Source organism: Watersipora subatra, chromosome 8 (assembly GCF_963576615.1).
Source record: "Watersipora subatra chromosome 8, tzWatSuba1.1, whole genome shotgun sequence".
Classification (NCBI taxonomy): Eukaryota; Metazoa; Bryozoa; class Gymnolaemata; order Cheilostomatida; family Watersiporidae; genus Watersipora; species Watersipora subatra.
This window is the reverse complement of record NC_088715.1, coordinates 51,428,567-51,456,175: the sequence shown is the minus strand read 5'-3', so window position 1 is coordinate 51,456,175 and position 27,609 is coordinate 51,428,567. Positions and strand designations below refer to the sequence as shown.

The following is a 27,609-nucleotide window of genomic DNA, read 5'->3' as shown; positions in this document are numbered from 1 at the left end:
CCAACTTTTCAACTTCTGTAACTTACCATCCACTGCCACTTGTTCCCAGATGTCAACCTGATTACTGGCCACTTACCAATGGTTTTAATTTTCTCAATGTCTTTGAAAGCTGGCATATCAAAGAGGGCCTCATAGTCCATGAACAGTTCATTGAGCACTCTCAGAAACTCCTTACCTGAGAGACATATAGAAGAAGAATGTTAACATTACCGATGTATGGAATGTCTTCTAGCGTGTCTTCCTCAAAAATCCGTGCCTGCTCACACCAAGTTAATGATGAACTTACAGAACATTTTAGTAGATTTTATCAGAAAGTATTGGTATTTTTCTATCATTTATGATTGTTTTTGATGTTTGAGGTGATCGGACTACCAATGATGTTTCAAGATTAAAATCGACAAAACTTGATCCCTGTTAAAAGTTCACAAGTCCACGATCCATGCTACCGGCCTTGACGGCTATTCTATGACAACTACAGTTATTACTGAGGTGTGTATCGATTGAAACCTCACGATTTCAATTTTATAAGTTCCACGAACATGCTGGCAAATATTACAACCTTACCTTTCAGTAAGATTGATCTTATAACATATCAGTTGAATTTTATACTTGAAATTCAAGTGGAATTGCATTCTAATACCGTTTTCATCTCTTCAAGTGGGACAGAATTCAACTATGAATTCTGTCTACTATGAAACAATTCACAATGAATGCAGAGTTTTACCTCCTTCAAACGACTCGTCATAGAACTCATCAAAGTTGGTGATGCTGATGAAAATCACTCCAACGTCGAGGTGCGACCGCGAGTACTTCTTCTCTAACTTAAGAACATCAGCGACGTGTACTGGAAGAATGTCATGAAGAAGAGAGTCGGCTATGACCTTTTCACTTTCCAGCCTCCTAAAACATAAAACCATCGCAGGAAGGACTACAAAAAGACTACATGACATGATAAGTTAGTTAGAAATCTCAAAGACGATCGAGTTCAACAGCGTGCATTAAAAATGAACATAGAAAGGTAGTAAGAGTGCAAGAATGGTGTAAAGATGAGTGACAGCTCAGAGACAATGATGTAAACAGTTGCTATGAAGTCAGCTGACAGAGTGAACAAGCAAGAAACATCGACCAAAAAATCGACCAAAATCGACTAAGAACAAAGGCTCACATCTTATCATCTAAGGCCTGCATGTCACCGCTGTAGGCTAGGCGAGTCATCGACTCAATCTCTCTGTTCATGAACCAGATGAGGATAAGTAGTACAGAGACGACTAGTATCAGCTCGTAGCCCATTCTACGATTGACCTCTTTCCCACACGGGTCCAGCAGCACCAGCACCACGAGCACGACTCCGGCAGCCGAGGCTAAAGCAAGAAGTACACCTGGCATTGAGGCCTGTCAACGACATATCTACAATAGATCTTTGCAATAGCTTTATGTAAAAACGAAACAGTGCATGTATGCTGCTGATTTGACTTCAATATAATAATTTACCTAATGAAAATTGCCTGATGATGTCAGTAAAGTAACACATAACATATATTTGAGAAATTAACATTTATAACATTTGTCGTGACTTAACCAACCTTCATAGACTCTTGTACTACATTTCTAAAATTACATGAACATGACTAAATTGTAATTAATTATTTAATATCAACTCTAAACAACCTAAAAGTTTCCTGTATCATTTTTTCTCATTAAGCTAAGTTGAATTGTCAGAGTTGCCTTGCCCTGTCACACACATAAAGGCATGATAACTACCCGAAATGCCGACGCGTCTTGTGCGTAATCACACTGAGGGGCTCTATAGCAGTAATCTGTGATAGATTGTTCATTGCTTGAAAACAGCTCAATACTTTGCAATGAGATAGTTAAACTCAATTACAACAGTAGCAAGAATACATTAAATATTTTACATGCAAATATAAAACATCTAACTATACATCTTACGACTACTATTATATACAGAGTGTACGGCGTATAGATAAAGCATATCCAGTAGATGGCTCCATGGATGCATCCAGACAATAATGAGGAGCACAGATAAGGAAACGGCTGCTAATTATGAAAAGGTCAAAGAAGAAAGACATCAGTGACTAACAAGAACGGTGGAGACATACTCACCGATGATGGACTTCATGATGTAGTTGAGAAGATTGAAGTTGATGGAATGCACCATGGCTGTGAGCACTGCGTAAGTAAAGAATCGGAGCTCGGATTTATTACCGTCTGAGAATCGAGAACAAAGGTAGTGCGAGTAGACAACTCCAAGGGGAATGGAAAGCTGAAGCACTCCGAGTAAATGGGAAGTCGTCCACGAGTAGCACATACCTACAAGAAATGCCAACACTGCATCTCTAACCCATTCATTGTAACAACTTTCGAAATAGAACAAATGATGTCTGTATTCATGGAAGTTTAGGTTTACCATAATAAACGCTGGTCTAAAAATTTTTTAAACCATTATTTAATATAACAATAGTCGTATCTGCCATGGTTGGAGTTTGGAGAAAAAAGATTGCATCATATGGGATTTGAACTCATGACTTTGAGCATGATAGACCGACACTCTAACAACTGCACCAATCGACCGCCAATTAGGAAAATAACTGTACGAAGAGGTATTACAGCTGACCATCACTCGGGCACACTAGGCTGCAATGGTACTAGTAGTTGATAAGGAGCCAAAAACACTTCAGTTTTTATTTTATTGTTGAGCATTCTTATTCAAACAAGTTATGTCAGATGCCATCCTATGCAAAAACAATTATAGAAAAAGACATGCGAAAATAAATAGATGAAAAAGCATAATCAATATTATTAAACATATATATATATGAATGATTATAAATTGTTCCACGAAAAAGTTAGCCAGAATTACAATAAAATTATTGATTCTGTAATAATTTTTGCAAATTGCATCAATCTTACAGACCTTCATCTAATAACAAGGCTCTCACCACAAGCTCTGCAGCGGATAAACAATTATATTATAACTTCTTGATGAGTTAACTACGTCATACCCATTATCTTGTTGAACTTTGAGGGTTGTGAGAGGGCAGCAGCCTCTCCAGAGATATCCATTTGTTTTCTTCTAGACTGTGAGCCACAGACTGAGACGGTTACAAGCACAACTTGGAATGTTATGTACACGAGAGATACAATCTATAAGAACAACCAGCGGTGAGATAGTGAAGCTTCGTTTAGTTTATCATACTCCTGCTAGGCCTAAAACTGTTTATTTACATCACCAAGTTTCAAGTAGTAATAAAGCATTTGAAATCAAAATGCTTTTATTTCTGCAAAGCCTGAACTTCATGCTGTTCAACGAAAGTCACAGAATTTAACCTATAGAACAATGATCTAAACACTTTTCATTAATAAAATTAATAAATGATAACGAATGAAAATTATCACAATATAAAACAAAATATTGAAATAAAGGTTATCTCCCCTTTAAAACACAGCAGTCCCTCATTTGTCATGGTGAATTGGAACTGTGGCAGCCGCAAAAAATGAAAATCTGTGAAATAAAAACTAACTAGTGTAATGCTAAGGGGTACACGGGTATTAAAATACAGCTTATAAACGGTGGCGGGTAATGCAGTTGCCTGCTACTTGCCATAAGCCAGGCACATTGTCAATGAATAATTTCTGTATGCAACTATCGGTATTGCAGAGTGCTATGCATATTTTAACTGGGGAAATGACTCATACCGCCTAAAGAATTCATTGCATCTTGCGCAGCTCAATTGGTTAGGTTGTCGCCTAGTGAATGGAAGGTTCCGAGATCAAACCCAGCACGAAGTGAATCTTTCATTCCTAGATTTTAATAGCCTGGACAGACCAAACTGCACAACAGACTTTATTAGATATATATATAGAATAAATAAACTAATATCTAATGAAGTCACCTATTCATTAAATGTAAGCATCTAACTCTCTTTCTCAGGTTCAATTAAAACATATTCGAGGATTAAGAGCATTTAAGAGGCATGATAAAGGATGTCACTAGCACTTTGTTGACGAACTGTTGACCAACACTTAGCACTTTTACAATACGCAACAGGAAACCAGCGAACCCGGACAACTGCTATCACAATGAGGCTCATGCACAGATTTCACTAGGCAAGATTATAAAATAGATTTATGTCTTTTCCATATTTAAAATTTTTATTTCTTCATTTCATTGAATTTTTTAATGAATATTTTTTACCACGAAAAGCACTGAAACCGCGAAACCTAAACCGCGAAATAGCGAGGAATTACTGTACCTCATTTTATTGATGCCATAGTCAAAATATCGGTTACCGAGACAGAGATATTGCTATTAGAGATACAACTATAGCAATACATTTATCAGTGACATATCTATGGACAATGGAAAACTATATATGACAAACTATCTTCCATTGAATGATCATATGAACCTTTCTGAACTGTATCTTTTGCTTCTGTGATAAAAAACTTAAAAAAATTGTTTTCATATTTAAGCTCAACAACAATGATAAACCTGTACAAGTGAGTGTAATTTGTGACACAAAACCTGGACATAACTTGAAACTAGCACCTCATTCAATTCAGGAAAATGAATGTGCCAAATATTCAGCCAATAATGCATCAGCCAATCATGAATCAGCTAATCATGTATCAGTCAATTGTTTATCAGCCTATCATGTATCAGTTAATCATTTATCAGCCAATCGAGTATCAGCCAATAATTTATCAGCCAATCATGTATCAGTCAATCATTTATTAGGCAAGCAAATAACCTACAGGATGAAAATATTCACGGAGTTAAGTTTCGTGCAAATCTCTGTTTTCATGCATGATTTTTGAACACAATCACTCTCTATTAAGAGTTAACCTTTCGCATCCGCAAACCGCGTGTTTAGGTTTCTATTTAGCTGAAAACTACGAGATGATCATGCTAAGCTATAAATTTATTGCCGTGTCCAGAGGTTTCACGAATATTCATCGCTTCGGAGGCCTTTGATAAACCAACAATTTGTGGTAAGTAATGAGTTTTTTCAAAACCATTTACTAAATTAATAATTGAATTTTATTTTGGTTCTTTGGTAAAACGCAATATTTATTTTTTCCATCCCTACCTCTTCGTTATTCGTTTTAGTGTGAGAGAGGAGCCCAATAATCTGCACGACCCATTTGCAGTAAAGCTAATAAACGCAGACTGCGCAACAGTTGGTCATCTACCCCGTGAGATAAGTAAAGTAAGCAGCCTTTTCATCATACACGGAGGCACAATGACTGCAAGGGTTATAGATGTCATTCCTAGAAGATCACCAACCATTCAGGGAGGTCTTGAAATTGAAGTAGAAGTGACTGCAGCTGCTAGCGAAAAAAATATATCTGATTTAAAAAAGGAACAAGAATGCCTTTACGATCACAAATTTTTGGCCAACCGGAAGAACGTTGCAACAGTAAGCCACGAGGAGAGTTCTGATGATAACTCCCTTACAAGCCATGTAGTAGCGAGAGAATCGCCTTTAACATCTACTCAAGACAGTGACAGCGATATAATGCTGCTAATAACAAAATAACTAGTCAGAGAGCACCATTACACACTAGTATTTACTTATCAAGAGTATCAGTTTAATTTTATTACTAGACAACCGCCATATGAGCCAAACTGGTTTTATTTAGTCCTTTCATTGTTTGTAAAATTTTATTTGTATTTGAAACATTGTATTTGTACACTCAAGTTTGTAATTAATTATAATATATTTATACATAAGCTAATTCATAAGCTAAGCATAATTCATGCTAAGCTATAAATTTTTGGCTCCATCCAGAGGTTTTCATGAATGTTCATCGATTTGGAGGCTTTTGGTGAACCAACAACTTGTGGTGAGTTATGAGTTTTTTCAACATAAACTGCAGGAGATTTTTTTTGATGATGATGCCATGCCGAATTCCGAATAACTTGTGACAACCTTGAATAATTTTGTAAAGAAGTGTGATGCATTGGCAATGGGGTTAACTCAAAGACCCGACGATTATTTAAAAAAAATTTGGAGCTCGGCTAAGTTTACTATTCCTGCCTAGTGACTAGTTTTTAATTTGAGGCAGTAGTTATTCTCTCTTGTGTTTAAAAATAGAACTAATTATTCGCGAAAGTTAATAATTCGCGGAATCGTTTGTTCGCGAAATCGCGAACTATTAAATCCATCAAATATTTTCATCCTGTAGGGTAGTTAAAGTGCAGCATAAGCCAATAAAACTGTAATTGGAAGATAACCAATAAAATGACAGCAATATAATATCTACCAATGAGGTAACAGCGCTGACTGACTATAACTCACCAGATAGACGATCCACGCAGGATTCGTAGTGTTAACACCATACACCGCTATCAATGCTAGCTGAAGAAGTATGTAGAATATTGTGCTAATCCAGATATCCAAAAAGACATTGAACCGAGAAGAAGCAAACGTCTGCAACATATAATTAAATACACTACTTCCTTGTCTGTTATGGAAACATAGAGCCATGATCTTTATCGTGAAAACATGAAGTTATTACAACATCATGCTGAAGACTATTAGACATAGATTTTGTTAAAACTCGGACAGAGACATAGGCCAAACTAAACTTTGTAAAAGATTGAACGCACCCTAGAGATATCGAGTGAGAGAAAGTCCTTCGCTGTATGCTCTCTATACGATTTCTCTGCTTCAGGGTTGATAAAATTCATTGTGCATTTGTTGACTGGCGGATCCATAAAATACTTGGCATCATCCTGCTCTCTCATAGCCCTTTAACAGCAACCATAAATGTAACTAATACTATCTATCCGCCACAGGCAATCAAGAGTGGAAAACTCTGAATGACCTGAACAAAATGACAAATTGTAACTCTTAAATTGTAGCCAAACAAAGGAAAGCTCAGCAATGATAAATCTGTAGAGGTGAGTTTAATTTGCAAAAATATGAAAATCTAACAATTAGTTTTGAGATTTTTAAAATGCATGATTAATCACACTTAAAACACATGAAAGTTATTGACAAAGTAACGGAAAAGAGTTGAAAGCCATTAATCAAATAAGAATCAAACTACATCATACTTGTTATACATGTACTTCTAACTACCCTTTATACACTCACAATCATATTCTCCTGTAAAGGTCTTACACGCTTTGGTTGCCTTTTATTTATATGTATTGTATTATTTATAAATAACTATATATTAAAAAACACAATAAATTTATAGTATAAACTATAAAATCAATCATATTAACTATTGCTAAAATAATGCTTCAATTAATGTACCACAACTTCCCACTAGACAAAATCATGCTAAAATAACCAGCAGGATGAGACACACATATACATATATCTATATATATGAGAAGGAACTTAAATAGTAGCTGCGTTTAGTGTGCGCAGTTAAAGAGAGGAATACACAGACATCTGCTACTCACGCTATCAGCTCAAGGTCGACGGCTGATGATGACCTTGCCATTTCAAAATCCAAACCTGTAGGCAAGATTCATGATTGAAACATGAAAATTTAAGATATAAGCAGTATCTATTTAAAGATTTACTAATGACAGTATTGTTTGGCCACAAACTCGAGTAAGATTAGATGCCTATCAATGGGCCTAGTTTACAGGACATGCCAACTCCAAAATATAGCTAAGAAATGATAAGTCCTATTGCATTGTCGAGTACATATAGAAAGAGAGGAAAACTTTACAAATTCTGGCTATGAATGATGACATAATAAAAAATGTTTGGTTAATGTATGAAGCGATAACTGTAAATATCTAGACTCCTATAGTTATAAACTTCTGTCTGTTCTCTGGCTGATGAGCAAGCCTTGAACAAATTTAAGGATGCCATCAAAATCAGCAATGACAAACCTGTAGAGTGTAATTTGCAAAAACATGAAAATCTAACAATTCATTTTGAAAGCAGTTGAATGGTTAAAAACATTTAACAGCTTCAATAAAGCTATTTGTCAGACGCGGGTGCTTTATACAAAGCCCAAACAATCAAAAGAAATCATTTAGTCAGAACATCACTCTGGTTATGCTGTGCAAATGACTGAATTACAGAGATAAGGACACGTGCATTCTAGTTTGTGCTCTAGTCCCATGCCCGACAAATAAGTATGATTCATGGCTAAAGTTTGCATTGATTTAGCAACATCATGCTAGCAGTTCAGCCAAACATGTAGAATAAGTTTACAAATACTACACATGTGAGGATAACTTCAACCAGATCTAACGATCCTGAAAGGTTGACTTGCAACAAAATTTACATTACAGTTATTTGGTATCAAACGATTCACTGTGTCTTACTCTGTTGTGTTGTAGGTGCAAAATATGTGGAAATGTGATTACAAGCTCTTAAAAGCTACAAAACGAACAGTTAATCACAGCCATCACAAAAACGCCGTAGTTTGGAATCCCTTTATTTCGATGACGTACTCAACTCGACGTGGTTATTGTTTTGACATGTGATGTTATCACGTGAATATAGATGCTAGCTACTTTACAGTTTCGTTTCAGCTTGGTCTAATCATTTAGTTGAAATGGTCAAAATTGGTGGTTGATCAAACGATCCTGATGGATGTTTCAATGAACTAACATTTTCGGTAGTTCGGTACTATTCCTCATGCCAGCATGACAAAAAATTGCCTGTAAAAATGACAAGTTAAATTAAACTATAAAATTAAATTTTGTTTCTTACTAGCAGGGCTATCATCTAAAGAGTGGTACACACTGTATCGCAGGATGTTTGGGTTGTCCCTTTGGTGATTATTCCTAAACCATGCAAACAGTTTAACAATGGCATCACCGAGGCAACGCAGACATGTCGAGAATCATTGCAGTTGTCAAACTTTACTGATATTTCGCAGAGCATCCACGACAGTCTGTGAAATACACACCACTTCGATGATGGTGATCGACAATCACAGATCGTATGGCCAATATTTCCTCTCATGATACTTGCTGCGGAGCAAGTATTTTATCTGGCAGCCAAAAAGAAAATGTGATAGATGAGAATGCAGATAGAAGGCAACAACAGCAGGCTGCACCCATCGCTGAGTCTTCAGTGCCAACATTGCATGAGACCACACTCATTCCGTTTCCATTATGTAGATGATGTGAATTTGGAGTTGTGCTCACGTTGAGTTACCATGTGATAAGGGTTTCAATGGACAGACCCATGTTGCGGATTAACGCGGGTGATTTTCAAAAGAAAATAAGAAGTTCTGTCAGAGGTCATAGCGGTGCACACCTGTCTCATTTAGTAGCACACTTTTGAAATAAAAGCGGCTGAAGTGTGGAAAATGTTTAAAATGGAATAGCTTGTACAGCATTTTCTCAAGTGTCATTTTCTCAAATGCTACTTCCATCTTTCGCAAACATGAATACATGAAACATACTCGCTTGACTTGTGAATTTTTGTGGTTTTTATCCTGCGGATGATGCAAACTTGTGGATCATCGTGCCGTGAAAACATGGATCGGATGATTTCGCGTTAGTGTGAACCATGTAGTGTGGGACCAAGTAGTGTGAAGCATCACCGCTGTAGTGTGGGACTACTACCGATATACTGCTATATAGTGTGTATCAGCCTTAAATACCATCTTGATAATTAATTAATTATTAATATTATTAATTATGTGCACATATCTAACATAAAATTTAAAAACAACGAATAAAACGTTAACTATGATCTCTAACTATGATCTCTAACCATGATCTCTTAAACCGAGAATGTTACCTTTTTCAAGTTTGAATATCTTGCCTTCCGATTCTTTTTCTTCCTTCTCCTGCTCAGCCTGCAGCAGAAACACTGCTTGAAATATGCACAATTGAAGAACCCGGCTAAGCAAATAGCGGATCACAAATTTCAGCTGCATTAACAAGATCGTTAATTTAAAAAAAACTAGAAAAAACTTATGAAAGGTTGCTTTGGAATTTCGGCAAGCTTCAGAAAATTGAACTTTGACTTCTTGTGAGTGATGTTCAATTAGACAAGATGAAAAGAAGATCTGATGAACATGGGAGACTCAATATGTCGACTGACTAATCAACTAAAGAGAGACGAAAGGTCGTATGTATATATATTTGGCCATTATTATTGGCCGAACTTAATCGAATAAAAACTTTCATTGACAAGCAAGACTGATAACAGGGGCTCACAAGAATCTTATCAAAATCGAACAGCTATAGACAGGAAAAGAGAGGCAATGGAGAACACACAAATCAGATTTCAGGAAGTGAGTAGAGCATGAGCTATTTCCAAGTTAAAGAGTAATCGTAATGATTGTAACAAACCAAAGATATCATTGTGTTAGATGTTAATGACTGATCAATCGATTTAAGTAAGAGAGGGTAACTCCATACGTCTCCTTACGAGACTACCTTAACGCGTGATGTTTCACACATACGATATAGATTGAGGAGATATTCAACTCGACACCTGAAACAATTTCCAACGTACAAATTTTGAAGCTTCTTGAGACGGTTTCACAAATGAAAATTAAGAAATTGTAAAAAATTGACGGTAAAACAAGACTTCACATATAAATAATAAAACAACTAGGTTGTTAGAATATGTTATACCACATATCTCTGTTATTATGTCTAGCTCGATTCTCCGCAATGGCATATTTATATTCAAAGTGAAGTAATAGAAATCAATTTTTTTTAAAATAAAATTTGAATAAATCTTTTGTTTCCATATACATAATTAATTCACTTTTTGTTGCCTCAAGGATTGATTTGTTCAGCATTGACTGGTGCAAATAATGTTTATATCTACCTATTGATGATTGATTTACTATATTTCTCTAGTTTAATATATGTAGGCCTAGGTTAGTTTTTACATAGCTAGTTCAGTGGTTAGGGCGCTGACACATAATCAGTAGGTCAATAGTTCAAGTCACCCAAAGACCAATGATGGTATCAAGGATTGCTTCTGTGCTCAGTCCACCAGTCGAAAGTTTTTGACTCACTCTAAAAAGCTTCAGGTGGCTATCTCACAGGGGTATTAAACTATAAGGAAGCTTACCTCATGCATTTGCGTTAATGTAATATTTGTTAAAAAATTATAGTAAGTTAAACAAATTATGTGAATAATTATAAGTTGAATGGATTAAACTTAGATTATATAAATATATTACAATTATGAATAGTGTATTCTTAGAGACAATCGCTTCAGGAAACTTCATATGCAAAAGTTTAACTGTTTAATTATAAGCCGGATAAGGTAACTCCTACATAGCTGCTCACTGATTGGAATGGTAGAGTGGTAGAGGGCATCAATCAGCCTGTTGCTAAGAGATCTGTGTACCAGCTATACTACTAGTGCAGTAGTGTTAAAACAGTGAGACGTTTTTAGAACTGAATCTACTAGAGGAAAGCTAGCCAACAACTGACGTGCAATGACTGAGAGAAGTAGAATCAAAGATGTGCTCAGTGTCAACAAGACATAGTACAAAGAGTTTAGAATCACATTTTCGTGCTGCGGAATCTTTCAAGAGCACTCACGCTATAGCTTACTGGTAGACGGCATACCTAGGGCTAAGCTGAAACAAAGAGGCATGATTCTATAAACCATGCGGTATGCGAGGTCATTGTTTTCCAAACAGAAAGATCTAGCTTCACCAACACAATATTTAGCAAGGCAGGTAAAACCGCACAATGTCTATCGTGGTACAGGCTGTGCATGCCTCAGCGTTGGTGACATCACCTCAGTCTACGCAAAAAACAATCTAGCCTACAAAATTAATAGCTTTTTCCTACCGATGGACTGCCTTGCACCTTGGCTAAGAAATCCAACTTGAATTCGTGTTAAAACAATCTAAGATATTAGAAAAAAGATGACTTTTTCAAAAAAAAAGTTAAAAGCGAAGACAAAAGTTTGATATATCAGAAGCTTAGATTCAATAATCAATTTTAATGCAGTTTTGTCTATAGGCCATGTTAGATTATTATTCCCAACTCGTCATTTTGTCGCTCAAATACAACAACTAGAGACCTTACCAGAAAGATACCGGTAGTTATTTAAAAAGTTTAAACAAGCTAAAAAACACTAGTGCGCAGTTTAATAACTGCACTGGAGACAACTTATCTGTTAGGAATAATATTAATAGCTACATTTACATAAATGAAGAATTAGTAACTGATGATCAATAACTTGATATGAAATACCCGTGTAAAAAAGAAAATTGCAAATACTTCAACATAAATGTCTCAACAATAGTTTCTTTGACCCTGTTTGAGAAAGAAATAAACAAAAGTTATGATTTTCAATGCTATACGACTATTTATGTGTTTCAACTTAATTAAACAATTCATCATAAACATAACATTACTGTTGTTTGAGTAATAAACAAAACACATTTTCTAGAAAATTCCTATCAGCTACCCCTGAGTACAAAATTTTTTCAGCAGATGACACTCGCAACCAATATGGTCTCAAGCTGACTGATCAAAGCGAGACAGCATTAAAAAACCGATAAAAGAACATAAACTCGTTTGCATAAATCTATGTTTGCGCTGAATAGACTGAGGTGACAAACACGGTCGGAAGATGGACCTGCGAACAAGTGTAAGCAGAAGATGCGGCATGATACCTGCGGATATACAGCATTCTCCCAGGCTGTGATCACTGGCCGGGGCTAGAAAACATGATCACCGATAGGATAATAAACACGGGTGACTATAATTTTGCACACTAAAAACAGAAGAAATTTGACTTGGTGCTGAAATTATGTAGAACTCAATGTAGAAACCATACGAACTGAAAAAGGTATAGTAAGAAAGAAAGAATAAACAGCAAACACAGTGATTCAATTTAATAAAAGGTTTTAACTCTGACAAGTGAAATCACGTTTTACAACCTGCTGCCTGTATTCATAGCTTAGTACCAACAGCATTCCTCGAGTAGTAACAAATATGACCAGGTAATTTAATGATTAAAAATTTATTGAATGCATACATAGAAATAGATAAAGATTATAGCGAAAACGCATGAGAAATTATGAGCACTTGTGTTATGTTCACCATAGTCAGCGGATATATGAAGATCACAAAGGATTAGACAGACAGCGATGCCAACGGTTAAAATTCCATTAACAAGCTTGCCAAGCAATGAGGTAACTTACTATGGAAAGGTGCATATCATTAGCTAGTGCATTCTGAAACAAGCATAGTAACAAGAAATAAAGAAGAGAACTCTAATATAATGGCTAATTCCTGCGTGATCATTCAATGATTGCGGCTAAAGAATGCGTCAAGTGAAGACAACTTCACATGACAAGAAATTACAATAACTATCATGCTTTTATTATAAAGTTTAACATGAAGAATGCTCCAATTTTTTATTTAGGTGAAGTCATAAACTTGAATAAACCACTCACAGCAGCAAAACTCCTTAACTACTAAATGCTATTAAAGATGTGATTACATCAAATTCTAGTATTTTATCTGAAAGTACATGTATAGATATTTTTCTATCATTTCAGCTTTTATTTGTTGTTTTTTGTGACCAGACTGTCAAGTATAAAATTGACAAAACATGAAGCTAAAAGGCTCAGAAGAAAAATAGGGGAACAGACATCCAAAAATATGTTAATGGTCATTACCTGTGAATATGGTGTCTACTTTAGCCAAGCATTAGCATAGAGTATTCCAATGCTTACACAGCGTTTAGAGGACAACAATGGAACATATTCTAGTCAACATACAGTTATTAGATAGAAATCCATGTGAAACTATGTATTCTGAGTATAGAAAGAATCCTAGTGGATTGTGCAGCGAACAACTTATTTCACAAAGCTTATCAACTCATTTCACAGAGCTAAACAACTCATTTCACAAAGCTTATCAACTTATTTCACAGAGCTAAACAATTCATTTCACAGAGCTCAACAACTATTTCACAAAACTTAACAATTCATTTCACAGAGCTTGACAACTATTTCACAGAGCTAAACAACCTACTTCACGGAGCTCAACAACTCATTTCATAGAGCTAAACAACTCATTTCACAGAGCTTAACAACTCATTTCACAGAGCTCAACAACTCATTTCACAAAGCTCAACAACTCATTTCACAGAGCGAAACAACTCATTTCACAGAGCTCAACAACTCATTTCACAGAGCTCAACAACTCATTTCAGAGTTAAACAACTCATTTCACAAAGCTTAACAACTCCCTTCACAAAGCTAAACAACTCATTTCACAGAGCTGAACAACTCATTTCACAGCGTTAAACAACTCATTTCATAGCGTTAAACAACTCATTTAACAGCGTTAAACAACTCATTTCACAGCGTTAAACAACTCATTTCACAGCGTTAAACAACTCATTTCACAAAGCTTAACAACTCCCTTCACAAAGCTAAACAACTCATTTCACAGAGCTGAACAACTCATTTCACAGCGTTAAACAACTCATTTCACAGCGTTAAACAACTCATTTCACAGCGTTAAACCACTCATTTCACAATGCTAAACAACGCGAGTAAATTCTAGCTAACTGTTTGGGTGTTAGGTACACCAGCATGCCTACCAGGTATTAAAGACTCGAGCAAGTTTATTGGTCATTAGGAATTTGAGTTAGCCAATAATATATTAGAAGTTAGATTGTTAAATGTTAGAGAAAAGTGTTAGATGAGTAAATGGGGAACAAAACAAAATATTGAAAGTATGAAGGCCTTTTAACCAGGCAGACATTTTGTAAAAATAATCTGAAATGATAAATAAATCTAAGCAGAAAATAAACAAACTTCAGAAACATATATCGACTCAGGTCATAAGATCACACTAGGAGGTGGGTAGGGCAAACACTTATGATTGGTACCACCCATGCTCATCCCACCCTCCATATACCACCTTTTGTTTCAACCACTTATCATCCATTAGGTGACAACTTCCAATCAGCCAGTCACACAATGCAAGCTTCGTAAAAGGGAAATGAATAATAAAACTAGACAAAGATTAGAAAGGCAGCGACTAGAGATAACTTAGGCAAAAGACTGTAGCACCGAGGTGCCATCATTTACCTTGTCTGCCAGAATTAGGTCAATGGTTTCTTCCTCCTGCGAGTAAATGCAAGTCACTCTTAGCTCACGTCTGACTATGAAATTGTTACGCAAGACTACACTCTAGCAGAAGTTTGCTAACACTAAAGAGAGCTTCTAGACAATACTGAAGCTATAAAGAGCACAGACTAAAACCACGGGTAAAAGGCGCACATAGTTGTTTTCAAAAGCTATTATGGTCTACACAAAACTTGGGAATTGTCTCCTCAAAACCGAACCAAAGAGGAGACAACTCTACAGTGATACAAGAACTAGAAGTTGATAAAGTAAACTTATATGACTTTATCACACTAAATACGAACAGCTCAACATGCAGAAGCAATAGTCACAAACTTTGAGCTTGAATTTTCAACACCCAAATGAGATTGTTGTCACAAACCTTAGCGGGAACGCGGCTACTCCGAGGAGAAGTGGCAGACATTTCTCGAGATGTAACCCCATTTAGCTCGATCTGGCTGCACTGCTCACTAATGGGAGAGCTCGCACACCCCGAGTCATGACTCACAACTCCTTCTTCAACTTTTTTGGGTCCGATGATAAAGTAGGTGGCAGTCACTAAACACATAATATGAGACTGTAAGGGCGACATGATGCCATTGGAGAAACTTAATGACAAATATCTATAAACGGAGAATTATTTTCACCATTTAGAACTTTCTAACTGATTCATACAATGGCCTGAGACCACATTTAGCCTGCGTAAAATTTCGTTAGGTGTTTCTTTTTGAACATCGTGCATCCCGCCTAAAACGATGTTGATCGAAAAAAAATCTTTATAGCTTACATTGTATTTAAGTTTACAGGGTTCCAAAACAAACTCGGCAAGCTAAAGGCTGGTTCGCACTATATCACCGTTTGTCAGCATTTTCCTTTTAGCGTTCATCGTCGATTATGTGAACCATGAACCAATAGTATCGACGAAGCAACTCGGATAGGTCGGGAGAGTTTGCAGCTGTCGAACTTTCCTGATATTTCGGCAAGCACCAATGACTGACTGCCTTTCAATTATGTGAACCAATTCGGTGATGGCAATTCGTTGTCGCGGACAGTGTGATTTATTCATATCCGTTTATGATAGTAGCTGCAGGACTAGTATTTAATTCCAGCACACGAAAACAAAGAATTTTCTTCGTGAAAATTTAAAAACAGAAATGGGAACACTATGTCACGAAGTATTTCCTGATGCAAATGGGATGGGTATGTGATAGAGTGAACATCGTTATCATCGACAATCACCGAAGTATTGTGGCATCAATGCCGAGATATGGCGATATAGTGTGAGCCAGCCTTTACATCATAAACAATTTACAATGTTCTACTTTCAGGTGTGCAACAGTAAAAAACCTATCAGATTGCGGCCGAGATGAGAATTTATATACGTGATGAAGACTACATTAATGCGCACTCTCTATCCTCAATTGGCAAGTTATATCCTAAAAAGACGAAATTTCATAACTTGTAAACAAGCTAATGATCAGGTTTGAAATCAACACACAAATTCACAAGTTATTTATTCGACTTATTTTCAAGGTCAACATCAGAAAAACAAAAACCTTCAAAAAAAGATAAATCCACACACTAACAGATTTTTCAGTAAACTCAGCTCAGATTTAGGCTTATTTAACAAAAAATATCGGATATCGAATATCGTAAAACCACTTGGATATTCAACACCATGTTTTATCTTTATGAACCCACTAGTTGAATGCCCGGCATTGCCAGGGTAATAAAAAGTCTTTGCGCAGAAAACTTATTTTTATTTCACATATACAATATTTACCATTTTAACTTTTAAACTTCATATCATGAGAAAAGTATTTTTGTGCAGTTCAAATAAATTAAGAGAAAAAATAAACAATGTTCATGAAAGTGTGTGGATAAAAAGGTTGCTGTTGCAGCAGAAGCTCTCGAAGTATTCAAAGTTTTAAATGATGATACAGATTTACCGAAACCAGAAATATGAGTGTGACGGCACACTTGAAATTGAAATGGCTCCATTGAAAGTTACAAATGAAAAAATAAGTAATAGTAAAAATGTCGCTTTAAAAAAAATACAAACGTAAAAGGTAATACTAATCAATAATAAAAAGTGCATATTTGGCATGTGCAACCATGAAAAAGATATGCAGTACATGGTAAGAGAAATAGAAATGATAAGAACAGCTTGGCCTTGTGATTAGGTGTGCTTGTTAGTGAACTTGCGTTTGAACGTCGCGAGTAGAAATCCTCCGCAAAGCAGAGTTTAATTGGTCGATTTTAATTCTAACTGCAAAGTTTTTCATTTTTTCTCAAAACTTTAAAAGCAGCTCCATTGAAATAATTAATAATTATATGTGTCTAATATGTTTTACTTAAAGTAGTTCCTTGTCTAACTCCGTCTGATACTTTGATGTATATAAAAAACTGTTTAGCAATGATACTGATGCCGATGGCATCAATGTCGCTCTGCCTGAGAGAGAGAGAGTGCGAATATAGGTGACATTAGCATCACTTGGCCCGCACAAAAGCTAAATTCATTTTCCCAACATTTAGACCAGCTAGTCAAATATAAAACACCACCTTCAATTTGAACGTCAACTTTAACAGAAAGTCACTATAAGGGAAGGGTTGAAAAATTGTGCTAAGGCGCTCAAATCGAGGTTATTCGTTATTTTTTTGTTATTCTAGTTAAGTTTTCGGTGACCGGTGACAATAATTTGCAAACATTTGTGTGCAGAGCGACAGATCATGAACAGATTGTGTACAGATCATGAATATATGCTTGTTGTCTCACAGATTTCCCTAAACATAAAATTTGGACCAGAAAGTATGCCAAACCTCCGGAAACTTCTACTTGCTGAACACCAAACTTGCACGTCTCTTGATCGTACTGTTCCGTGAGATTTCTTACTTTCCTCGTGTCTACAAGAGCCCATATACAGTGATGTAAAGATTATAACATAAATAATGTTCAAATATGCAGAAGGATGTCTATATCCCACCTTGCACTGTTTCCCCTGGCTCCACCTCATAGTCATCAGCTAGGAACTTGTATGTCGCTGCTGAGATATGAACGCGTCCAGGTTGTCCTACACAGAGACACAAGCAAACACATGCGACTTATTTTATCGGAAGTGTAAACGATAACTAGTTTGTACAGATTTGGAGTTGTTTTCTTTTACCAACCTTAAAAAAGGGTAAAGCAGAAAAATACCGATTCAACATTCCATATAGAGTAATAGAATATGCTTGAAGCAAATAGTCTTTAAAGGTTAAAGTCTAGTGCGAACCTTAAAGGTTGACTTGCAACAAAATTCCCATTACAGTTATTTGATATCAAAAGGTTCACCATGTCTTACTCTGCTGTGTTATAGGTGTAAAATATGTGGAAATGTGATTATACGCTCTGAAAAGCTAAAAAACGAACAGTTAATCGCAGCCATCATGAATACGCCGTAGTTTGGATTCTCTTTCTTTCGATGATGTACTCAAACATTATGGTTATTGTTTTGGCACGTGATGTTATCACGTGAGATTAAATGCCAATAAAAGGCTCAATGTAAAACGTCTCGTAGCATTAGTTTATGACAAACACTTCGGGTTTTACCGGAAAGCCCTTATCAAATATAGATGCTCGCTACTTCACAGTTTCCTTTCAGCCTGGTCTAATCATCAAGTCGTAATCGGATCATGTGACCCATATGTCCTGCCAAATGGCACGAACAATTTCTGCAGCATTTTTCGACTACTACAGGTGACCAACAGGCTCCTCATGTTTATCAGAGGATAATATGCACTCCATCGAGCTAAGGTTAAAAAAATTAAACTAATCTTTAGGCTAGGTTTTGAAATATCAATGCTCAAAGTGACAGCATTACAATGATGATGAAACAGACGCTTAAAAACAATAGACATGGTTTTATTAAATGCGTGAAGTATATTTGCGAAAATATTTCAACGAATGAGGTTGCATGAAAGTGTAAACAGAAGCACATCGTGTTCAACTTTGTTCCATTTGAGCCGTACATTGGAGAGGGATTCCAACTCACGTCGTTTTCATGATGGCTGCAATTAACCGTTCGTTTTTGAGCTTTTAAAAGCTTGTAATCGCGTTTCTACATATTTGCACCTACAACACATCAAAGTAAGACATGGTGAACCTTTTGATACCAAATAACTGTAATGTGAATTTTATTGCGAGTGCACCTTTAAAGTTTTTTGACTTCGATATTAGTTCATCGTTCACAAGGAGCTACTAAAATGGAGATTTGGGTTGATTTTGGTTAGCTATAAAAAGTTGATTCCTCTAAGAAAGGGGGACATCGTTACTAAAGATATTCAAGGCTCACACAGATCAGTTGCTGACCTATTCTAGTTATGACCATGACAAAGAGAAGATAACTTCTGTAAGTTCTTGAGAGCAAGAAAGAACAGAAAAGGTAACTAACAGGCCAATGACAATGCGCTGTGCTAGAGTTTTCAGGTTTCCTTCACGTAATCGATACATACCATAAAACCTATAATTGAATGCCATGACACTCGATTTTTCAAACCTTGCTCCATTATAGTGGGGGTCAATTGGAGGTGGCGTTCAAATAGAGGCTGGCGTTCATTTAGAGGTTTTAAGGTAAATAGATACTGTGAGCCATTTGTACTTCAATTGAGTACGCCTCTTAGTTTTAGTAGAAATAGGGTAGCGTTTGTCATAATTTTGGTATCAAGAACACATAAAAACCAGCCAAACAACTAATAAGAACATTTGCGTAATGAATTGGCAAAATCTCTAACTTGGGCTCATTACAAATATTGCAATGTTTGCAGTCTACGATAAACGAACAAATGAGTTTACCGTACGGTGAAAATGTTTCATTGCATACATTCCTGGGTTTCCAAAAGTGTTTCTCATACTGCTGAATGCAGCAGAAGATAACTCCAAATTTATATACACGAATAGGGGACTAAGCGAATGCTTACTGGGCGCCCAATTCAGCGATGAACACTTTTAAAAATTTCACCATGCACGTTCCGCTAGGCTACCTGAAAATCCAAAAGCCATCATATTTAATATAGGGATAAAAGCAATGCTTTGGTTACGTATTACCGATATGTAGCACTATTATCTATGGGTTGTAGTTTGTTCAACTAGTTAATCCTGTGTTTCTAATGAGAGTCTGACTACCATGTCCGTTACCTTCCAGGAAACACTGCGGTTAACCAATCAGATAAGAGGCCAAATTTGGCAAAGCATATCATGTGAACATCTATGAGTTTCCGTTTGCTCTGATTTCATGCCAGACTGCGAGCGTGTGACTCCGGAGCACACGCTATTATGCACGTGCGTTAACTATAATACTCCATATATAGATGGATAGTTCAGCATCAGCTGGGGGCAACAACTGCTAAAGTGGCAGAAATCAAGTGAAAAAGAGGAGATGGCGATGATACGTAGGCTGATAAGGGCATGGAGAGTGGCTGTGTAAGCCTGATAAGGGTGACATAATTAGTCATATCTATATATATAATGAACAGATCAATAGTGAGTACCACAACACTTAGGTGTATTGAGACTTGTATGCGTATCCTCCCATTATCAAGGCAACTAGGTAATCAAACACCGGAGCATGCTGTGACCTACGCAGTATGATGAACCTTATACCAGGGAGTAACAAAGGCAGCTTCTGTTTAATTACGTCTGAGCTAGGAATGAGCATTTTAAAGTTTGTCATAATTGCATTAGAGAGATGGACGAGCATGGCCATGGCAGCGCAATGCAAATGAATTTTGAGCGTTTTATAGACGTTGCTTTCAAGAGGTCAAAGCTTATTTCAAACTAAACTTCAAATGATACTAAACAAGAGTTCTAAACAAGACCACTCCACTGCTAAATGATGTATAAACATGTAATGTAAATGATAGTCTCCACATTTTCAAGGGGTAACGTAAATAGTTACCATTTTTAAGAAGCCAGTATTTTTTACCTATGACTAGGATCGAGCAGGATTTGCTTTCTTTTACTCATCATTTGTACGATGCTATGTTAAAATTATTTGACAAAGAATTTTGACAACTAAGTGAACGATTGCGTATCTTATATAATTTTCTTTAATAAATAATTCTAAAACAATAAAATTTCTACATACAAATGCAATTCATTCTATAACTTGCTTCCTAGGATGAAACTGTCACGAAACACCAAATCAAATCTTTTGGTGATAATTAATTAATGTAACTCGTTTCATAGCCTGAGAACCAGAGACAGCTGATTTAACTCATTTTATAACCTGAGAACCTGTGACAGCTAATGTAACTCATTTCATAGCCTGAGAACCTGCGACAGCTCATTGATAAATACTTCAGAGGATTACACAGCAGCATTACAACAAATACAATGTTTATGGTTCCTAACCATTTTTACTAAAATAAGTAAACGCTGCTACAATGTATACCTTCCAATGACAAAATTCCACTTAACCTAAAAAATTGATGTAAAGTTGCTGCTTCATATTACGTAAGAAACTCCACATAACATAAAGCGACAAGTCGGAACAGGTTCTCAAATTTGATTTGAATAACGAGAGTCCATAGTAGCCTTAAAAATATCATTTGCGCTCTCTTTTGCCACACAAAGGAAAGAAAACTACGAATATTATATATACTAGGATCCACCCGGTCTAACAGGCCGTAAGAGATCATCAGGTGTGTCGATAAAGCAGAGCGAATAAGTAGCGACGCATTCAGGAATACTTAAAGCCAGTCGATTGGGGAGAGTGTTAGAGTGTCGATCTACCGATCTGAATATCACGAATTGGAGTCTCGTGAAAATCAACCTTTCATTCTAATTTCTAACCATGGCTTCGGAAAAACGGACAAACAGACAGACACCGTTCTTACAATACTAAATATATATTTTTGTTTTACTCTATTATAGAAATATATAATATTTTTTTCCTGGCAGCATAGACCTTGCTGTTTCGAAAAAAGTGAGTAAAGTCAATGTAAATTGATATGTAAGGTGCACACCCCTTTAACCTACAATTAACTTAATCATGAACCATAAATGGAGTGAACGTGAAAAGGAAAAAAAAGAGTTGACGATGCAAACTAACGATACTACAGTTACTGTAGAGTCATTAAGTGAAAAAGTTAGGATTGGTTTGTTCCTATTTCAAAAAGGACAAAAGGGTGAATTTGGGAAGATTTTGGAATGGATTATGCAGTTTACATGTATTTTACTGTACATATAACGTAAAATTCCTACAACGCAAACATTCCCGTGGCGGGTTATTTACATTGTAGGAGTGTCTACTGTATTTTGTAGCAAAAGTTGATATCTCACCAGTTGATTCCATAACGTTTGCCAGATCGACATCGTGTGACCAGACATCAAATTTGAATCTTCGCGTACCCACAATACCGCAGAGAACAGTTCCTGTGTGAATTCCAACTCTCATGTTTACCTAAAAATAGATTCGAAAATAATTGCAGTAAGTATTTAGGCCAAACGTTATGACTGGTGGAACACCAAGGTGAATCGACAAAAGGGGAAATCAGGAACATGATTGTTCTGAGAAAGGGTTTTTGCGCTGCTACCAGCGACGTAGGTATGTATGCCAGGTGAGTACAAGGTCACTAAAGCAGCACAATGCACAGTATCTGGTTTGCAGAAATCTAAAAGAATATTTCCTGAGTGCCCCCCAGGGCAGGCATCAAGAGATGAAGAGCATCTGGTCCACAAGACACGAAGACTAATACAGTAGACAAATGATAGAGCTGACAATACTCTCTTTGGGAATCAGACTAATTTTTGAACAGTAAATTTTCCACCAGGCAGAAGAACTAACGTAGTCGCCTCTAAACCCTCTCTATAAATCCACCTGGTGAACGTAAACAGGAAGTCTACATTTTCTGACAGTTGTGAGCTTGCTGGGTAAAACATGAGATGAAAGTTTGAGAAGATGAGCAATTTCTCATAACTTATAGTCTTTGAAATGAAGATGGAAAGTAAGCACACGCTATGGAGTCTGAGAAAACTAAAAATTTTGTGCACATCTGCAGACAAGCCACTTGTAGCAGTAAAGCGTAGCCCTCATTCTCCTCTTCTGAAGAATGAAGGCTACACAATACCCTATCACAACTAAATCATCTGTCACTATCACCATTAAAACTACAGTGGTATTTAAGACTGATGAGCTGCCTGTGTTTACATGAACCATTTGCAAATCAATCCTTTCCTTTTCAGCTGTGATCTGTAACAATCATACACCCTCGTAGGAAGAACTCTCTAGACCTTGTTCAATTAACACTCTCAAATTCTCCTCGGTTGTTTTGAATGGCAAAAATGTTTTCCATGTCTGTTGATGCATTATGTCCAGTTTAAAATATTAGAAACTGTCTGAGCCAGTAATATTTATCAAAAACTGTTCACTCATGCATGTTGTATTTTTCACTAATTGCAGTAACTTGTGTGGTGTTTAGTATGTAGTCACATCTCAAGCTACAGCGTCACTTATTACATATTTAAAACAATGAAATTAGGAAGGCAGCATATTACAGCATAAATGAAAAAGACTGAGCAAACTCTCTCTTTAAAATTACACGTTAAGTGGTTCACCGTGTTTGTAGAAAAAACGAGGTTGAAATGAAGACTTATCATAAAGTTAACGCCAGTACATTGTTTTTGAAAGTGACTGCAAATAGTTAGTTCCAAACACATTAGGCAGTCAGCCAACAACAAATCGATATGGGACTAATATATATAAATTATTATATATAAATTATATATAAATTTAGTATATAAATATATATACTAAAATATATAAATATAATTTATATATTTTTATATATTTATGGTTTACGTTGTATATACGTATTTGCGGATCATGTATGGATGTGTAACCATGGGACATAAAGCATCTTAAAGTCATATACCGTACTTTTCGGACTATTAGCCGCTACTTTTTTTCTGATGTTTTGAGCCATGTGGCTGATATAAGGGTTTTTTCTTACACCGCTAGGGCACATCAACCAGACTCTCCGGTTAGTGCGCCTCTAGCAGTGAAACAAAAACCAAACAATGCCTAATGGTACTGTTCCATTAAACACTGGATTAACAAGCGTCTGTAAATACGGAACAGTGCCTAACGGCGCTGTTCCCTTTTAACTAGCAAAGTTGCTGCCATGTTAAAAAGCACCGTCCTGAGTTCTGCGGACTATACAAAGGTGCGGCCTATGTATTGTTTTATTATCTTTTTTTTAAAAACAAAGATGCGGCTTATCTAATGGTGCGGTTAATAGCCAGAAAAGTACAGTATTCACTGTACGTGTATCAGTACAATCATGAGATATAGTGTATATTAATGCTATATAATCATTGTACAAGTATATCAGTACAATCGTGAGATATAGTGTATCTTAATGCTATATATCCATTGTACAAGTATATCAGTACAATCGTGAGATATAGTGCATCTGAATTCTGCTCCAACTCCCTAACTGTCTGATATAAAGCGATTCAAAGTAATACATTTAATAATAATGTATTACTTATCCTAAACTAGTTCAAGTGCAGTGGAATTCAGAAGTAACTAGAAATCTTGGAAAGAAAAAACCCCCATCGTGTGCTCCTTCAGCACAGTGTTTAGCATGAGTTTATATTATTAATTGGTGACTGTAATTGGCAATGCTTGTGAAAGTGCAGGAACCAATGCTAACATAATGACAGCTGGAGTGATGTAGTTATTAGATTATGTAACTTAATAAGAATGAGAGCTAGTAATAAACAAACGCGGATTGATTCCCTCGAGAGAACGGCAGAGATGTCTGATGAGCTCCCATAACTTGACCTTCACTTGACCTTATGCGCATGTTAAACACTACAACGCCATTGCGAAGAACAAGCTAAGATGTCCGACAAGCATTTTCTCAACTTTGCAATAAAATAAATTTAATGAATTGAAATGAGCTCATGAGGTTAGCGCATAGGCTAACTTCAAAAGCAAAAGTTTCCTTATTTTAAAAAAATCGGTAAACAGGAAATGCTAACTGGTAGACAAGAAATGCTAGCAAGCAAATCAGACTCGACATTTAGCAGACAGAAGTAGCTACTAGTAAACAGGAAGTCATAACTAGAAAGAGAAAATGATAATTAGTAAACAGGAAGTGATGTAACAAGTCTAAGCTACATTTGTAGACAGATTTCCAAACTGTTTCTTGTTTTTGTAGTCCAACTTCCAAAATAAAAAACCTTCTTCGTGTATTTATTCAAATATAAAATACATTTGAGTGACGGACCAATTTTTAAATTGAGAGATAAGTGTCTTCGCTTTAACATGACCACTTGCACTATAGCACTAGCACTGAAGGAAATATATATATATATATATCTGACTAATATAAAATGAGTCAAATCTTCTGCGGTACGAATTCTTTATTCCAAGATTTTAATAGCTATATCTGGACATATACAACATCGACAAACTTTGAGAAATATATATAGATTCGTAAATGTTGTCCAACACCAATACCCACATCACGTTTATTTTTACATTTACCTAGTGCCTTTTTACAAGGCCAGCACTAGACTAATGACTTATCCATTTCATGTAGATGTGATGGTAGACCTTAAATACTAGTTTTATAGTCTTACTGATCAGATTCACAGGACAATTTCATCGCCCTAAGCGGAAAATATCAAGTGGTGTCAACGGTTTCTGGTAAAAAAAACTAATGGGAACATTCTAGAAATGTAAGCAGCCAGTATGATTACATCAAATATGCCTTAAAACACCCCACAGCTTTGCCCTTTACGGCAAGGCTTGTAGCCGCGATTTGTATGTAAGTGTGCTTGAAGTGACACCTTATATTAAGAAATTGATATAAGTCAAGATGTAGGTGGGTACAGCCTGAAGCCCCCACATAAACTCATATGAATTCAAATAAGAATACTGTGCAGGGCGCAGCCCTAAGGACACCTCCCATTGTCCATCTATAATTAACGCGGTGTCAACACGAGTGAAACATCCGGATGGTGATAGATTTCTATAACAAGAATGCCTGCGAGAGTGGCAGCCTTTAGCAGGTGTGCTATACATGTAATAGCCAGTACTTTGGCCCCTCGCCGCACTCGCTTCTACAATGTTTGTTTGCATATTTAAAACACTTATTCAAGCTTCAGAAAAATTATCTTCAGTCGTAGGGCAAAATGTACGTGTAAGTACGAGTCCCGCATCCAGTAAAAAGGTAAGGTTCAGCAAAAGATGCTGAAGGCCATGATAAAACGATAAACAATAAAATGTACTTCGGCCATCAGCAGCGACAAACGTCAGCAAGTGACAAGCAAAAAGCGCTACAGGCGTAAGCGCCAATCAACACAATTTTTTGCACACGACGAAAGAATGGAAGGCACCAGAAGGTGCTGCAGGGCTCACGCAAGTCTCAGGCACCCGATGGTGCTTCAGGTAATCAGAAAGAGACAGCCAACGCTGCAAGTCTTGAGAGAATACCACCGATAGAAGATGCTGCGGAGCGAGCAAGTGACGCAAACAATAACAGATGCTACAGTTCTAGAGGCTGACGTACAACAGAAACCGCTACAGGTCCTGAGACAGTGCTACGTAACCAAGTGTTGAAAATAAATTCACCTCTTCGCTGTGTTTCTTGTCAAACTTCTGAATAGCATCCACCATATCTAGCCCAAGATTCACACAATTTCTTGCATGGTTCGGGTCAGGAATGGGACAACCGGACACACAGTAATAACAATCACCTAAAAGTGAAACAAAGCAAATTTAGAACAGTTGACATGGAGAATGGAGCCCATGCCTTTCTGTTTAATAACACCATTGTTGCTTTAAGCAAATACATTTACATTATGTTATCGTCATGTTGCCTAGCAGCTTCGTAGTGTTCGCATAGAGAATACAACTCCATTAAAACTGATAATTAGCTTAGAGGGTTTAATTAATTGCGGCAGATCTCAGGCAAGTCCAATTACCATATAACTGTTTTATGCATTTATTGCCTCTCATTTTTATTGGCAAAAAAATTAAGTTTTGAAAACTGTCAGTCATTTGCAGCTACTTTTTGAACACGCGTCTGGTCTGAACCTGATATACCGGGCAAACAAACAAACAAGAATATTTTGTGTAATTTACTGATAAATGAACTTTGAAAAGCTCTAATAAATTGTTACTAGCACCCTGGCAGCCCGTGTGCCATAAGAGATCGTCAGGCATAAAAACACCGTGTCTGTCTACAAAGCTACAAGTTTAAATGCCGTTGAAAGAAAGGAGTTTCTTTTCCTAGCCTCTAAGGGTTAACCTCTTCGGACAGACAGATGGATATTGATCCTATTACAGCGAAGATTGTAAACAAATTATATTGCATGACAGCTTTAATGCCATATGCACAGCTTTAACTTTCTTGCTTCACAAGTATAACATCGAATCGAGTCTGAACTGAACAATGACTATATACAAAACGTTTTCCACCTCAAGCCGTGAGCTCTAAAAGCAGAGATGACACAGTCACGGCACCATCGTC

The 27,609-nt window shown here is 36.5% G+C and overlaps 1 protein-coding gene across 3 annotated transcripts in view; it reads right to left on the bottom strand.

Annotated features, from left to right (window-relative positions):
- Positions 1 to 27,609, bottom strand: part of LOC137402152 (adenylate cyclase type 9-like) — a 38,502-nt gene that overhangs the window by 4,927 nt on the left and 5,966 nt on the right. Inside the window, exons 4-19 of one of the 3 annotated variants that reach the window (XM_068088629.1) lie at positions 26,709 to 26,833; positions 22,406 to 22,526; positions 18,072 to 18,158; positions 17,908 to 17,991; positions 15,470 to 15,645; positions 15,052 to 15,087; positions 13,147 to 13,179; positions 9,756 to 9,813; positions 7,442 to 7,496; positions 6,635 to 6,776; positions 6,324 to 6,455; positions 3,024 to 3,165; positions 2,125 to 2,331; positions 1,166 to 1,361; positions 725 to 900; positions 77 to 175 (exon numbers count right to left, since the gene is read on the bottom strand). In XM_068088629.1, coding sequence (XP_067944730.1) covers positions 77 to 175; positions 725 to 900; positions 1,166 to 1,361; positions 2,125 to 2,331; positions 3,024 to 3,165; positions 6,324 to 6,455; positions 6,635 to 6,776; positions 7,442 to 7,496; positions 9,756 to 9,813; positions 13,147 to 13,179; positions 15,052 to 15,087; positions 15,470 to 15,645; positions 17,908 to 17,991; positions 18,072 to 18,158; positions 22,406 to 22,526; positions 26,709 to 26,833 — 1,869 coding nt within the window. The remainder of the gene's footprint in view (positions 1 to 76; positions 176 to 724; positions 901 to 1,165; positions 1,362 to 2,124; positions 2,332 to 3,023; positions 3,166 to 6,323; positions 6,456 to 6,634; positions 6,777 to 7,441; positions 7,497 to 9,755; positions 9,814 to 13,146; positions 13,180 to 15,051; positions 15,088 to 15,469; positions 15,646 to 17,907; positions 17,992 to 18,071; positions 18,159 to 22,405; positions 22,527 to 26,708; positions 26,834 to 27,609) is intronic. The other 2 variants (XM_068088630.1, XM_068088631.1) reach the window with 2 other exon arrangements.